Below are 17,282 nucleotides of genomic sequence, written 5' to 3' on the forward strand. Positions count from 1 at the left end.
AGGGGTAGTTGAGTGGCATTTTTGTGTAAATAGACTAAAAAATTAAAGGATAGAGGGTCTTTTGGGGGTGGTGTGGAGCTGTAGAGCAGTAAAAACCCAACTCCATCCCCGTAGTTCATTTTCTACGAGTAGCTCTGCTAGCTCCACTCCAAAAAAGGAGGATTTGGACCGTTTGGCACAGCTCCGGCTCCATGTAAGTTGGAATTGGGAGCTAGAGCTATGCCAAACAGGGCCTTAACTTGGGAGAATATTATCTCGTCAACTATGAAGGTCTCAGGGGCTACTGTGAAGATTATGGGTATCACATACTTATATGGTTGGGCTATCTGACTGGTTACAGGGGAAAGATCAGATATATATAGAATATGTATAAGACTATGACCTAGGTATTATGTTTACTTGTGTATCAAGGAATGGCATGTAGTCCTAGTATGTTAAATTTGTAGATTAGATGTAGGAAACTTAGGGGTTGTTTCGATGGGACAAAAACTTTTTAGTCCCTGTCACATCAGATGTTTGGACACTAATTAGAAGTATTAAACGTAGACTAATGATAAAACCCATTCCATAACCCATTCCATGTGATGCTACAGTAAACATTCACTAATTATGGATTAATTGGGCTTAAAAAAATTGTCTCGTGAATTAGCTCTGATTTATATAATTAATTTTTGTAAGTAGTCTATGTTTAATACTCTAAATTAGTGTCCAAACATCTAATGTGATATGGACTAAAGTTTAGTCCCTGGATCCAAACACCACCTTAAACCGTATGGGGATAAGTTTCTTTCTTGTAAGACTACTCCTTCGCCTATATAAGGAGGGCAGGGCGCCCCTCTGGGGTATTCACAACAAGATCGTCAGATCAATACACAACTTGGTGGATACAATCCGGTATTACCTCTCATTTAGAGAGTCTGAACCTGTAACACCCCAGGTAACCACGTACCTAGAGTGCCACACAAAAATACACTCGAAACCTCTGACTTCCAAAATTATTAGAAATTTCGGCAGAGTCTCCCCTAAAAATACGGACATCCACGATAGGCAGTTATAAAATAACTCAATAACGATATAATCCGAACAATTAGTGAGGGTATGTGAAACCAAACAAGAAAAACACAACACAGTTTATACATCACAGAAATCCGTCTTGTGCTTGCCTTTACTCCTTCGATACTCCGACTCAACTCCTCCAACGTTGGAACCCTCCACACCTGTGGAGCAAAACTATGCATAAACCACTATATTCAACTAACAATAGTTACAAGGGATATTTACTAAAATCAAAACCCATAACATATAAACTTTTTTTTACTGATTCATATTAAATAACCTATAGCAGTCCCATTATTGTTTTATGCGTAACTCGCAAACCGTCTAACAGAATCTAGCAAATAATATAACTTTGGTCATCTAGACAAAATTCTCTACAATTTTCATGTTGGGCTCAAAATCAGATTATGCCTCTGAAAATCCCAGATTAAGAAAAACGAATAGTTGTCATGATTTCCAGACCCGGTCAGCAGTACTGTTTCTATTGTTTCTCCTAAACCGTTTATTGGAATCGAGCGAAACCAGCGGCATTAGAAAGATATCAACGATGACTACAAACTTTATTTAGGACAACTAACCTGAATCCTGATGGTTTAATACCAGATTTGAAAACACTCTTTCAGCATATAGTCAAGCACCTCAAAAATTGCACGAGCAACTATCGAATAAATTTCTACTTAAATCTTATACTTCTAAGGACTAAATAGAAGTTGCCTTTGCAGGGGAGGAACACTACCTTGCGACAAATTTCCCTAATTTGCAAAATCGCTGAAATTCCTCAACGTTGCTCTGCCTTTTCCTTTCCTTCTCACTACACTGGTCAAGGTCACCTGTGACGGGCCCAAACCCTCACCTTTGACGGTTTTGGGCTTGGTCAGTGATCAGTGGTCACTGGTGAGTCCAGTCACCTTTGATGGGTGGCTAGCCGTCAGTGGTGACATCCACCTCTGACGGGCAAGTTAATAGAAGGCCGTCAGAGGTGTGGGTCTCAGCTACCCTAGGGCCAGTTAGGACCCGTCATAGGTGTCTCATCTCTGACGGGCCCCTAAATAAAGGTCCGTCAGAGGTGACGGTCTCCGGTATATAGTAGCCGTCACAGGTGACCCACCTGTGATGGGCTCGAAAGTAAAGGCCCGTCACAGGTGGGTCACCTGTGACGGTCCAATGTTTTCGGGTCCATCACAGGTGAGGTTACCTGTGATGGGTTTTTCTTCCGGAACCGTCACTAATTAGTTAATTCCAGAAAAAAAATAAATACTAAATATTGGCTAGCCTCAGGAATTGCTAGCCATACCCTTTGAAAAAACATAAACATCTTAGATGCCCGTCACCCCCCAATATCACATATTCCCCAACTGCCCAACATCATAGATGCATCACACATCATAGATGCATCACATAAGAAGCAATTTACAACATCAAATATGCAGCAATTTACAACATCACAGCACACAATTCATACCCCATGAAAGTCCTCAAATGATTACTAAAATTTCTTGTATCCTGTTCGTTGTGAACCTCCACGACCTGTCAATTAGAAAAAAAAAGGAGAAAACCAATGAATAGTACAATGTAAATCGTAGTTGATCAAATTTGATGACAATTTATCAAACTACCATAAATATTGCACATATGAAAGTAAATTACATTGCACTCCATAATGTACAATCATAAAAACAACTTTTTTTACATCACAAGAAATTATCTAGCCAAGTTCATGAGTCTATTTGACGTGAAAACATCCTTTCTTGTTTATTATTTCTGCAAGAATGAAGGCGCACACTTCGCTTCTGATAGTGGGTTGGTTGATGGGTGAGATATTCAAGCCAGCTCTACCTTTCTATTTAATAAATCAGAGGTTAGCACGTTTAGAATAGCAATGTTGGTATTGAAATGAGCTTATTCGCCATTAGCAACAACCTGAGGGTCGAAATCTTTCACCTCTCTTAGAAGTGTTGACATGTTGTGGCACACGTGAAAACCACATTGGTCTCCGATCTATTGTGCGCATGCGAACTTGGTGTCATGATAGAGTTCGTCCTTGCCCTCCTTGTGCCGACCACCCTTTTCCACATATGGGCCCCAAGCCATATTTAAGGCCTTGGTGATTTCAGTGAAATCATAATCTTTCGTCTTATTGGAGTTAAGGTAGGTAACCCTACTCCACTTAGGTACCATGACTAAAAGAATCCAATGTTGCCTGCGCGGTGGTTATGTAGCGTTAGTAATAAGAACCTTAACTTCAAAAACAATATGCACAAAGGTTATTGTCCTCTTACTCCTGGTTGTGTGCACACATGATGTACTCCTTGTCTTGGTGGGCCCATAAACACCGGTTGACATAGTCAACAACATCAGTGACGGTCTAGCGTAAATTGACCTCGTTCACCATGGATGGATCAAGGAACCCAACCTGATTACCAAGGCGGTGACTCTTGATCCAACACAACCTTAAAACATTTACGTATTAGAACTAATTTAATTAGGAGATATAGTCCAATCATATCACAAGTATAGAAGGTTTGCACTTACAAGGAGTAGCATTTTAGAAGTCCAGTGTCTAACTTCCGGATCCTGAACAGGTCGAAGAGGCCATCAAAGCCTATAGTTATATAGGCAGGCGACGATAGGAACGGCTGATGGTCGTGATGTCCAACTATGGATGACTCCCTCATTTTCCGCTTGACATTGCTTAGCTCCATGTATTGCCTATGTAGCTCTCGGCAAGCAATACCCATCACAGCTAACACATTGTCCTCCACCAATGGCATGCCTAGTTCAAATTGGGCCGGCGCCCTCACGACCTTCCCTGCTTTGCTCACCGCCTCCGACGTCGCAGCCTTGTCCCTTTTTGGCACCGGCGCCAACTCCCCGACCTTCTCCTTGTCGCATTCACGCTTCTGGCCCTTGACAAGTGGTGGGGAGCTATCGGCCTTTCTTGTGGTCTTAATTGGAGCCAAGCTTTGAGCTATATCTGCCAAGTCCATATCAGCTCCCCCAGGAGAATGAGGTACTGACAATGCCGGTCCACAGGGAGCCTCAATTGATAGCTTAGATTTGGGAGGTGTAAGCTCCGTCGGTCGACTTGGACGAGGAGTCATCTTCACAACTATGTCTTCTTTGGACCATTGTATGAACGTTTTGCGCGCATCGCCCAAAGTCATGATTTCATCATTGGGGGGCACAGGTAGTGGATAGCCTGACCAGGTGTCCTTTACTGTATCGATGGACACTTTTTGCATACCCAACTAGCAGGTCTGTGCCGTGGACCTTATCTGTAATCGAGGGTTTGAAAGCCATGCCCTCAGCGACTTCGGGAGCGAAAGTTGGGTGGACACTAGCTAGTAGGATACACTGTGCTACGCCCTTCATGTGTAAAGTTTGAATTTAATATTGGAGCGTGTAAAGGTTTTTTATTAGATATGGATCGGATAATAATTACCTCTATGTGGTCCACTACAGCTAGTGGTGCGACCGGGAGACCAGGGGTCGTCACCTCTGTGGATGCACAACTACTCCTACGCTGTGACAGACTCGCGTCGTGTTGTGCATGAGAAGTTGGATGCACAGCATGTGTTGTGCCTCGGGGTATATTCATGTCGGCAAGGACCTTGTTAACCCTTTCTTCCACCCTAGCGTCCATGCTTGCTTCTAGTTCTTGAATGGCCTCCATCTTACGCTCGGCCTTCAAACGAGCGTCCCTTTCTTCCTTGGAGACTTTCCGTTTCCTGTATTGGGAGCTGTACTGCGGCAGTCCATGCTTCCAGGGCAAATCGCTGCCAATTCCCCGAGTCCGGCCAGGATGTTCTTTGGTTCCGAGCGCCTTTGTGAGGATGTCATCTTCGCGCCTCTTCAGCGCGGACTCAACCTCGCTTTGTGAAGCTTGTTGAGCAACCAACCCCAACTATAAAAAACAAGAGTCGTTTATACAAACTTCTACTTCATGCGAACGGTAATTAGTTAGGTTAAGTAGTGAACTCACCAGTTCCTGATAGACGATGGCATCATTTTTGTTCTCAAATGTGACAGAGTCGTTTGGGTTGACCTTACCCCTTGCTCGCACCCAGTTGCGAGCTCTTTGTTCAGGGATGTCCGAAAACGGGGCAGGGACATTCGGTGCTACAGCGGCTGCATCCTCTTGGGCCCATATTGGCTCCTTGCCGATGTACCCTGCAGTGCCCAGCCGATGCGGGTGCTCATTCCACTGTTGCAGTAGGCGATGTGCCTCGCTTGATTCCCTAAACTCTTGGGTGTTCTTCAGAGAGCAGAATTCCTCCCACAACGCTTCGGTTATTTGAGGGTATTCATCGAACGGCGTATGATTGCCGGGCGGGTTGACAAACTCGGTGAAGAGCTTCGACGTCCAATTCTTCCAAGTTTTGCCCATCTTATGGAATGCCTTCCGCTTGAGCCTATCCTTTGCTTTAGCCGGAAATGTGAACCATTTCTCCATTGCCGTCCAAGCTAGCTCCTTCTCGGCTTCTGTGACCTTGTCGTCCAAGCCAGCCCGCAGCAGTTAGACCATCTTCCAATGACAGTCCTCGGCGCCGTGGGCCTACCACTAGCGTCAACCTTTCTTATTATTTGAACTGTTGTCGGCCATTTATTTTGTGTCCGGGGGTTTCTACTCGACCTACTTGCACTTGTCCCGCCCAACATCGACGTATGTTATTCCTAGGGCGATTCTGCTACACATACAGAAGGCATCATATGCTAAGGGGTGCTAGCTAAAATTTATGTGGTCATGTAGTGAAGAATTATCCTATAAATTACCATGACTTTCGAGTTGTTCGACCGCCGTTGTCAAGGAATGACCTTCGGCAACTGTCTTCGTGTTGCGTCGGGTGTTGTCATGGTCTAATTTTTCCGAAAAAGCTTATAAATTTCCTATCATTATACTAATTAGCATTAGATAGATGTATTACGGGGTATACTATGAAAGATATGGCCTCAGGTTTGCTCAGAAATTATGCATCAATTACCATAATTTGCATGAAGGGAAAAAAAAGAGGAAATCAGCTACTAGGAGGAAAAAGCAACCCAAAGCGTAGATAGTCTCCTCTTATCAATCCAAAAAAAAGAACAAGTGTAGATAATCTGTTGTTATGCATTAAAAAAGGACAAGTGTAGATAATCTATTCTTATGCATAAAAAAAGAACAAGTGTAGATAATCTGTTCTTATGCATAAAAAAAGAACAAGTGTAGATAATTTGTTCTTATGCATAAAAAAAGGACAAGTGTGGATAATCTGTTCTTATGCATAAAAAAAAGAACAAGCCTAGACAGAATATTATTGAGCATTCATCACTGGCCATTTAGAGATAATCCATCACTGAACAAGGGGCACAGGGTCAGTAGGAGCAGCAATTCGTCAAAAAAAGAACAAGTGTACATAAAAAAATAAACAAGTCCGCACAGTGTGTTATTGAGCATTCATCACTGGCCATTTAGCAATAATCCATCACTGAACAAGGGGCTCAGGGGCAGCAGGGGCAGAAGCAGCAACAACAATTCGATCATATAACAATTCTATAACAGCAGCAGCAATTCGAACAAGTGTACAAAAAAAATGAACAAGTGTAGATAATATGTTCTTATGCAGGGGCGGAGCCCAATGGGCTGGTGGGGGTTCCTAGGCACCCGGTCCATTTTTGAAATTTAGTGCTTACCCTCTAAGTTTCACCAAATGGGAACCCCCTTGGCCCAACTCGGTGCACCACCTATTGGCCCATACACAGCGTAAGAAGGCCTATAGGCTGGACGCAACCGCTCGTCTTCGATCGCCACGGAGGCGATGCCTCGATTGCTTCGCTGGCTGCTACATCACATCGCACGCTCGCAACGGGCAAAGGCGAACCTTCCTTTCCTTTTTATTTTTTTTCTTTTTCCCTAATCTCAGATTCTAATTTACTCTGTTGTTGTACCTATTCGACTGCCGCACTGCTCGCCGCCTCACCCTCACGCCCTCAGGCACCATCGTCCCATCGCCATCGATGCGTCTTACCGTGGAGCCGGAAGAACCGATCAGCACGGCAAGATGCAATTCGTTTTAGTCAGCCCCATTCTCCGCTAGATTGCTTCTGCTTCTTGTCTAATTAGGGACAGAGGAAAGCTGGAAAGGTATCCATCTTTCTTTTCTCATTTCTAGTCAAGTTTGTCTGATTTGTTCAAATCTCTATAACTAAAAGGTCTTGTCTGAATTATGTGAAGTTGATTAATGTTTTTGTTTTTGTTTTTCCATATTATGGTTTAAGAAAATGAACTTTTAGTCTCTAAATGAGAACTTTGATAATCAAGTAACCAAGTGACACAATTATTTTATTTTTATTTTTAATAAGTTCACTTTGAGTGTATGAAACTATCTAATTGACAGGTTATGGACAAATTTCTGTAAAGGAAAGCGTCGGATAGTATCAATAATGCAGCTGCAGGAAAATCATGTCTAGAAATAGATGATAGTATTGGGAACATGAGACTGAATATGAGAAAAGCTGCCAATTGATCGCTCTATGAAAACGAGAACATGAGTATACTAGAAGGTAATTCTTGTTTATTGACTGGATATATACAATTTTAGTGCAAATTTAAGATGTGCATGTTTTTGTTTATTGTAGGTCATTGACTATTGGTAACTTTGAGGATGTATTTTGTCTACATCGTTTTTCTTTTAAGATTTTCTTAATGTTCCCCCTTCACAGCTTCCTTTCCTCCTATATTTTGGTAAGAATTTTTGCTCCCTACTTATTAATGTTAGTGTTAAAACTTGTCTATGAATAGTAAAATATCATTATTTAGAGCAATGCGCCGCTATATATGTGATAAAGTGGTGCACCACCCTCAATTATATTCCAGCTCCGCCACTGTTCTTATGCATAAAAAAAGAACACTCATTCTATAAGAGCAACAGCAGCAGCAAATTCATTCTATAACAATCATCAACATTCATCAAAATCAAGCAATCAGGGGCAATTCATTCTATAACAATCATTCTATAACAGCAGTAGCAGCAGCAGCAATTCATCCAGTGCATCAAAATTCATCCAAAATCATGTAATACAAAGAAGCTAATTCATCTAGTCTTGCATTCATCCAAATCATCCACATGGATCCAAATAATCCATCACTGACTCAAATCAATCCACAGCAGTAGTAGCAATTCATCAAAAAAAGGAAACAATTCATCCATTCATCAGGAGGAGGAGGTGTGGCGGCGTACCTGGTCCGGGAGAAGAGGACGAGGAGAAGAGGTCCGAGAGGCGACGACGGCGCTGGTCGCTGGTCATCCCTGCGTTGTGGATCACGGCCGATGTCCGGGGTCGTGGCGGGGACGTCCGGAGGGCGGGGACGGCGGTGGAGAGGGAGAGCAGCATAGACGAGGTCGAGGTGGTGGTGAAGATGACGTCGAGGTGGCGGCAAATACGATGTCGAGGTTCAGCGTCGTGGAGGGCGGGGCGGCACCGAGGACGAACGGCGGAGAGGGCGAGCGGCGACGGTGGAGAGGAGGGCGGAGAGGACGAGGCGGCGAGGGAGAGGTGGCGACGGTGGAGAGGATGGCAGAGAGGGCGAGCGGCGGCGGCGGTGGAGAGGACGGCGTAGAGGGTGAGGCAGCGGCGGTGGAGATGGCGGAGAGGGCGAGCGGCAACGGTGGAGATGGCGGAGAGGGAGAGGTGGCGAGGGCGAGGCGGCGACGGTGGAGAGGAGGGCGGAGAGGGCGACCGGCGGCGGCAGTCGATAGATTGAGAGTGAGAGAGAGTGGCCGGATCTGGATCTAGAAGAGGTCCAGCCCTAGGTCAACCCTAGTCAAACTCACCTGTGACGGGCGGTAACTGTGGGGCCGTCACAGGTGAGGCCACCTGTGACGGGCACAACACTCTGGGCCGTCACCTGTGACGGCCCCATAGTTAGAGCACGTCACAGGTGAGTTTGCCTACAATATTTTATTTTATTTCACTTAGTTCTTTTATTTTCCTTTAATATATTTCCACATACACTACATATTTTGTTTTACTTAATTATTTTATTTCACTAACAGTAGTAATTGTACTTTATTATTTTACTAATTTTTTTATTTTATTTCCAGTGGTTATACTTGCTTAATTATTTTATTTCGCTTCTAGTGGGTGCTTCACTTAATTATTTTATTTGAATATTTCATAAGCAATATACTATTGATCATTGCGAACATATTAGAGTCATACAGATAACAGACATGTAGATATAAACTACATACATAAATTACAAAAATAATCCTTCCTCATAGTCGACGCGTGCATGTTGAACGTCATCTTCTTCTTCTTCCTCTTCTAGAGGTATTTCTTGACCTATGCCGTGGACGTGCTGGTTATAATCATCCTCGTCTGCAATATTGTCCAATCCAACAATTCTCCTTTTCCCTTCATGAACAACACGTAGTTTCTTGTTACATGGGTCAACTATGTAGAAGACTTGAACAACTTGTTTGGCGAGAATGAACGGTTCATCCTTGTACGCGTTGTTAGCCAGGTTGACAGTGGTGAAACCTTCATTATCAACTTTTTCATTGCGAAGATCGACGCATCGGCAACGAAACAATGGGACTTTGAACTTCAAGTAATCTACCTCCAATATTTCCTCAACTCTGCCATAGTATTGATCACGCCGACCACCGTCACTAGCAGCCTCGATGCGTAACCCACTGTTCTGCACTGTGTATTTGCTGTCTTGCTTTACCGTGTGAAAGGTGTATCCATTTATGACATATCCTTGCCAGGTGGTGGCACTCCATTCAAGACCCTACGACAACCACTGAAGTGTTTCACAAGTTCTGCAACATGGCAATTCGGTTCTTCAGCCACTCGTTGAAAGAAGACATGTGCTTGTTTCTGACCCAACTCTCTTATCGGCCCGAGTTCTCCTGTCGGAGAACCGCAAGGTGTTCGTCAACGTACAGCACCACCTCAGTCATATGCTGCAGTACCGTGAAATGAGCTTTATCATACACCTTCCGATCCAACCTAACAATCTTCCTTCCAATAGTACCAACACCATCAAGCTTTCCTTTGTGATGAAATCGTGGTAATCCAATTGAAGATGTTTTTGACATGTAGTCCACACAAAAATCGATGACCTCTTCGGTGGTGTAACTCTCGATCATAGTCCCCTCGGGGTGTGAACGGTTTCGTACATAACCCTTAAGGATCCCTAGGTACCTTTCGCAAGGATACATCTGCGTCATGAAAGCTGAACCAAAGCACTTTGTTTGCCTCACAAGGTGCACGGGAAGATGTTCCATTATGTCAAAGAAAGTTGGAGGAAAGTAAATCTCAAGATGACATAGGGTTCTCACAATTTTTGCCTGTAGTTCGTCTAGTCCCTCGGTATCAATGATCTTCTGACCGATTGCATGGAAGAAGGAGCACAATCGCTGGATCGTGTGTCACACCATAGGAGGCAAAATATTCCTTATTACAACGGGCAACAGCTGTGTGATAAGAACGTGACAATCATGCGAGTTCATTCCTACCAATTTAAGGTTTTGCAGTGAAATGAACCTACTAATTCTTGATGAGTAACCAGATGGAACCTTTATATCACTCAAACATGTTAGCAAATCAATCTTCTCTTCTTTCGAGAGAGTGTAGCAGGCTGGAGGAAGGTACACCCTACCGGATTCCGTGGTTATGGGATGTAGTTCCGAGCGAACGCCCATGTCTTCTAGATCTCGTCGGGCATTGAGACCATCCTATGTAGTACCTGGGTTAAGCAGTAATCCCATTAAACTCTCGCATATATTCTTCTCGACATGCATCAAATCTATGCAGTGGCGAACTTCAAGATCCATCCAGTATGGTAGTCTCCAAAATATTGACTTCTTTTTCCACATGCTCTTCTCTATTATCTTTTGTTTTTCCACATGCTCTTATGTTTTGTCCTTTGACATGCTCTTCTCTTTTGTCTTTCCAACTTTCCACTTTTTTCCAAACTTGTTAGTTTTTCCCATCACTAAGTTGTGCACCTCTGTCCCTATTAGATCTGCCGAGGGTCCGGTTGTATCTTTGTGTCCATTGAAATTCTTTCTCATATTCCTATATGGGTGATACCTTGGGAGAAATCTCCTGTGACCCATGTAGACCGTCTTGTGTGAATGCTTCAACCATTTGCTTCTTGTTTCCTCCATACACTCCGAACACGCCCATTTCCCTTTCACAGTTTGGCCAGAAAGGTTGCCAAGGGCCGGATAATCGTTGATGGTACAAAACATAATCGCATGGAGCTTGAAATACTCTTGTGCATATGCGTCCCATGTTCGTGTGCCCTCATTCCATAGCCTTTCGAAGTCATCGATTATCGGTTCAAGGAACACATCGATATCATTGCCAGGTTGTCTCGGTCCTTGAATGAGCATGGCAAGCATAATATACTTTCTTTTGAAGCACAACCAGGGAGGAAGGTTATAGTTAACAAGCAGAACTGGCCATGTACTGTGACGACTACTAAAATCACCAAATGGATTAATGCCGTCCGTACACATGGCGAAACGCATGTTTCTTGGGTCCTTTGAGAATTCGTGGTAAATCCTATCGATTGTCCTCCACTATACTGAATATGCTAGGTGCCTTAGCATACTTTTGATTTTTCGTTCTTCGGCATGCCAACGCACTAGCTTAGCTTGTTCCTTATTCGCAAACATTCTCTTCATGCGCTCCACAATTGGGAGATACCACACCACCTTTGCGGGGCCTCCCATCTTTGGCTTACTTCCTTCACTTTCACTCTTTGCTCGTTTATATCTAGATGCCCCACAGACAGGGCAGACATTCAAGTCAGCGTATTCCTTTTAATACAAAATGCAGTCGTTCGGACAAGCATGAATTCTTCTGACCTCCAGGCCCAACGGACATAATACTTGCTTCGCTTCATATGTCGTCTGCGGTAAATTGTTCCCCTTTGGCAACAGGTCCTTTAACAGCTCAAGAAGTTCTGTAAAACTCTTGTCGGACCAGCCATTACTAGTCTTAAGCTTCATGAGTTCCAACACGCATGACAACTTGCTGTGCTTTGACTTGAACCATCATACAAGGGCATCTGACAATATTCCACCAACTTACTAAACTTCTCAAAATCTCTGCCGTTGTCCTCTGCGTCTTCAATGTCATGCAACATTGTAGATAGACATTGAGTGTCCAAATATATGGTCTCTCCACCTAACGGAGAAGGTATGAACATGCCTTCTCGAGCTGCGGCGGTGTTCTCTACATCCTGATCAACACTTCTTCAGCTGCGACATCAGGCGCCTCTTGCTCTCCATGCTTGGTACAGCAGGTATATTTCTTTATGAATCCATTCATTATCAAATGAGAATGCACTTCTGAGCTATCAAGGATCATCTTTTCATTCTTACGGTCCCTACATGGACACAATATGTACATGCTCATCCTACTTTTTCTGTCATTCTCCGCAAATGTGACAAATTCAGTGACCCCCTCACTATACTCTGTAGACGAACGATGAACATGGTATATCCAACTACGATCCATTTGAAATCAACAACATAGGAAGAAAAATATATGATGATCGATATATTGAGAATGAAGGGAAGAATAATGTGTTTTTTACCTTGAATTTTAGCAAAAATTCGCCCCTCTTGCCCTCCAAACCGATTTGTGAACATTGAACTGGTCGGAATGGAAAGCAGTTGGTGGTTTGGGGGGTATTTATAGACCCAACACACCTTAAACGGGTTAGGGAAAAAAAGCCCGTCAAAGGTATTGGTCATACATTTGACGGGCTTCAATTGAGTTGCCCATCACAGGTAAGTCGATACCTGTGATGGGCTGGGATGAAAACCCGTCACAGGTGACGCCCATCACCTGTGACGGTTTGTAATGATGAGACCTGTCACAGGTAAGGTCATACCTGTGACGGGTTGGAGAAAAAACCCGTTACTGCCTCACCTGTGACAGCTTTGTCTTGCGGCCCGTCACAGGTGAGGTGATACCTGTGATGGGCCGCGTCCAGATGCCTCACCGATGACGGCATCCCGTATGACCCGTCAAAGGTGACGGTCATCAGTGATCATTTGCTTTGCCCGTCACAGGTATCTCGTTAGAGGTGTGAGGATCTGGCATAGTGTCTCCCTGCTATACAACCTCTCTCTACCCTTCTCTTCTGATCATGCAGCAGCAACAGCAGCAGGGCCACTGCAGCAGCACCAGCAACAACCCTAGCAGCAGCAGTCGCATGGCATCAGTAGCAGCAGCAATAAGCAAAAACCAGACCGCGGCAACAGCAGCCAGCCGCAGACCACGGCAGCAGCAGCAACAAACCATCAGATCAGCAACGATAGAAGAAGGAGCAGCCGCAGGAACTCACCGGAAAGAAGGAAAACGGAAAGAAAACACCGGTTGTGATGGATGACGATGGCTGCGGCCTCCAGCTATGGCCGTGGTGGCAGCGCAAGGACAGCGGCGGCAAGAGCGCAGGAGCGGCTAGGGCTAGGGCTGGCTGTAGCGATAGTTTTTTTTTTTGTTTCTTTTTTTTTGTTAGTTATATAAAGAGACAAAAGGAGATGATGGCCTCTTGCACTACCCCTTTTTATATTGCCGAATTTAGTTTCGACGTGATGTCCTCATCAGGTTGGGAACATGGCTGTTCTTCATTTCCAGCATTGCTGCATGTTCGTGGCGCGTTTCCCAGCTATCTGGCTAGCTACAAATTCGCATCGATTGGACGGACGATGCCACAAACTCCACCGTATTGGTGATACCGACTGTGTCACCATCCAACAATCCAACAGGCAAATTTAAATATTTTCAGAAATATTATATTCCTGCAACGTAAAATCGTGAAAACAAATTTATGAAAACTTCCATGTCAAAACTGTATATGAACGGTGGCCTATAACCGTACGTACATGAAAACTAAAAAATGGTAAGGCACCAGAGATCAAGATTTTGTTTTTGTCACAACAAACCAAGAGCAACGTTTTCTCAATACAAATCATTAGATGTTACAAAACATGGCACACCAAATTCTTATTGGAAGAACAATTCGAGCGGAACAAAGATATGCGGACCTCAAGTTTTTCTGGATTCTAAGTCAAAACACAGTGCACTTGATGGGTTTGATCAGGCAATGCAATCCAGACCAAGGCAACCAATCCACAGGCTGCAGACAACTTTCCTCATCTGAAAAATTGGCAGATTGTCATTAATTAACTGCGACACAACGCACAACATAATTAAGTTAGATGGACGGCGGAAGTGAGGCTAGTGTTTACAATATATATTTCCACCTAGCACGCCAACATTTTTTTTTCAAGGGGAAATAGCACGAGGGTGTGCCTTTTCATTAAACATAGTGGAGTAAAATACAGCCCCTACGGCAAGGAAAGGTAAAAAGCACTATACTCTACACAGTGTCAGGTAAAAGATCACTTAAGTGCTTTGCTCCTGCTACTGCTATGTCCACGCCGAAAATAGCCTGTCTTACGATCAAAGGTTGGACGACATAACTAATATAGCGCATCAACTGAGTTTGTGCTCGTTGCCGCGGTAACAAGAGACGTTACTCCCTTGATATTCTCCATAGAGTCCCAATCCATTTTATGCACAGGTGGCAACCTTGGCCGCCGCACCACCACCTCCGCCTCCATCCCTTCTTCTCCTCACCACCGCCCGACTAGGCCGCCGGAAACCGCACGGCCACAAGAACGGTGGCAGTTGGGCCTTTCTCACGAGGTCATGGGGTCGAAGTCCACGACCCGCCTGGATCCGGGGCAGCGATGGCCGTGGCGGCGCTGGGCTGGAGCCGAAAGGGACAACAAGGTTCGGTGGTGTCGACCAGGGCGACAACGGCGAGGCGGCGTCGCCGGATTTGGCGTCCACTGGCTAGATCCAGCTACCTCTCGTGTGAATCTGACCTCCTTGGTGCGGAGGCCGTTCCTGAGCCGGCAGTTGTGACGTGGCGGTGGGGCGCGATTGCGTGGCGGCGGGACAAGGTAGGAAGGGCGCGGCAGCATGGGAGGCCAATTCCCGTGCACGTAGCGGTGATGAGGCCGGAGGGCTGACTCATCGTGGAGGCGTTCAGCTGACAGGGGTAGGCTGACGCGGGGACGACGTGCGTGCCATGGCATGGTGTGTTGGGCGAAGCTTTGGTGGCGGCAGGATGGATGAGGCGGTAGCGATGCGGACAGGTGGCCTATGGTGACTCATGTAGCCCGACCAAGGCGGCGACAACGCTGGCGCTGTGCGCTGGGCGTTGCAGGCCTAGGATGGGTTCTGATCCAGACGCTAGTCCTCCTGTGGTGGCTGCGTTGAAGGATTGCGGTTGGTGGTGACTTCTATGTCCAGTAGGAGACTAAACACGGGGGTGCAGAAAAGATTACGGGCGAATGCAAAGTCTCTCCGGATCAGCAACGGTGACGCACACATGTTTCATTTTCCCCGGGGGCGTTGTTGAGTGATCTCTCCTATCATCTAATGGATTCCTCTATGTGAAAACCATGTCCTGAATCCTAGGACGAGCGGCGGTGGCACTCTCGGTGTGGTACCTTCCTGAAGGCGTCGTTTAGGTAATATTTTTTTTTAGGATGTTGCTTTCCTATCTTTTAATAGCGGGTTCTGGTTTTAAACGCGTGGTGTGGTTGCATTTTTCTTTTTCATGCTATAACCTTTCAGGTCTATAGACTTGTATTTTTTTTCTACTCTATTAATACTAAATGTCGCACTATCTTATACGTGTTGTTTAAAAACATGTATATACTGCTGTACGTACCTTTCTACGTTTCGGGTATATCAGCGGTTGCGGCACCTTGTACAGGTCCTCATCCACAGCCTTGTCGCCAACCTTACGCTTCGTCCCGTACGCCCCAACAGCTCTCCATTGCATCATCTCCTCGGCAACATTATCCCACTGCTTCTGTGCCAATTCCCTCCTAATCACCTTGCCATGAGCTGCTCCGCGCGGAGCAGGCGGCCAGGCGTCGAAAGGCACGACGAGCCGCCGTTTGCAGTTGCCGTCGCTGCGGCGGTTGGCGCGCCTGATCAGGCGGTCCTGGATGGCTAGGTCGAAGCACTGCGTGATGGGCAGGTCGTCGTCGCGGTAGTTCCACGCGCCGAACGCCGGGATGTGGCACCCGGACATCACCTTCTTCTCCAGACAAATATATTCATGATAAATAATATCAGTCAATGGCATATATTCTGTTACCAGAGAGAGGAATAAATCAAGTGGTAACGAGCTAGTTTCTTTGTTTGCTCGTCCTGTGTTTGTTGGAGACTTACCTCCATCTCCATCCTAGCTCTCTCTACTTTTGTTTTCCCCTCTTAATTTCGTAATTCTATGGGATGGGAGATAGGATGAGATGAGAAAAGATGATCTCAGCTGGCCATCGTACTATCTAGGTTTGGTGCAGGTAGTGTTGCTGGCAGGAAAGTGGTGCGGTGTGTCGTGCAGATATAGCATACTGGTCATGCATTTCGTCGTGGGTTGCCAGCTCGCATGCATGCAGCCGGAGCGTGTGCTATTTATTGCTATTGCACAGGTCTCTGTTCGTGTCTTGGTCGTCGTACGTCACCAATTTGCAAGTACCTGCATGCTTAGGATTTATCTTGATGCTGCAGTCTGCACTTCAGAAATATAGCTAAGCAGGGAATTAATTTAAGCTAGCACTAGTACTTACATACATAACATAGTACTAGGAACTATGTGTTATTGATTCTTTTTTTCAGAATATTTTATGATAATTTAGATAACATACAAGAGGTGCTGTTGTAAAATGGACTTCCATCTATTTATACCCAAGATTCAAACGAAAGTACATACGTTTTATGTATAGTTTCTTTGTCGATGACTTTTTAAAAAGAGTATGTTTACCTGGACACTGCTGTAAAAGTGACCTTTGCTAGGTGGTGTAAAAACCACATTAGTCCCGATTTAAATAGGAACAAGGACTAAAGATCATCTTTAGCTCCGGTTGAAAAGTCCACCGTCACTTGATGATCTTTAATCCCGATTAGTGTTATCAAACGGGACTAAAGATTATTTTTTCCCGCTTCAGAAAGTGTTTGTCCCCCTATTATTTTTAGGACTAAAATCGACACATATTATATAATCCCTCGCACTTATTCTCAAGCAAACACCTCTTCCCTTATTCTCCTCCTCATTTTAACTTTCTCCTCCTACCCTTTCTTATCATCTCTCTGTCCTCTCTCTTATTCTCTCCTTTAAAGGAAGCGAGCGAGCA

The 17,282-nt window shown here is 44.9% G+C and overlaps 1 protein-coding gene across 1 annotated transcript; it reads right to left on the reverse strand.

Moving 5' to 3' along the window:
* Nucleotides 1-13,936: 13,936 nt before the first annotated feature.
* On the reverse strand, nt 13,937-16,449 carry LOC127777908 (uncharacterized). The gene is made up of 3 exons (XM_052304531.1): nt 16,321-16,449; nt 15,812-16,186; nt 13,937-14,223 (listed from the first exon to the last, which is right to left on the reverse strand). Exons 1-3 carry the CDS (start codon nt 16,330-16,332, stop codon nt 14,164-14,166), a joined length of 447 nt encoding a protein of 148 aa, XP_052160491.1. The 5' UTR covers nt 16,333-16,449; the 3' UTR covers nt 13,937-14,163.
* Between the last annotated feature and the right edge of the window lie 833 nt (nt 16,450-17,282).

Source organism: Oryza glaberrima, chromosome 6, assembly GCF_000147395.1.
Source record: "Oryza glaberrima chromosome 6, OglaRS2, whole genome shotgun sequence".
Taxonomy (NCBI): Eukaryota; Viridiplantae; Streptophyta; class Magnoliopsida; order Poales; family Poaceae; genus Oryza; species Oryza glaberrima.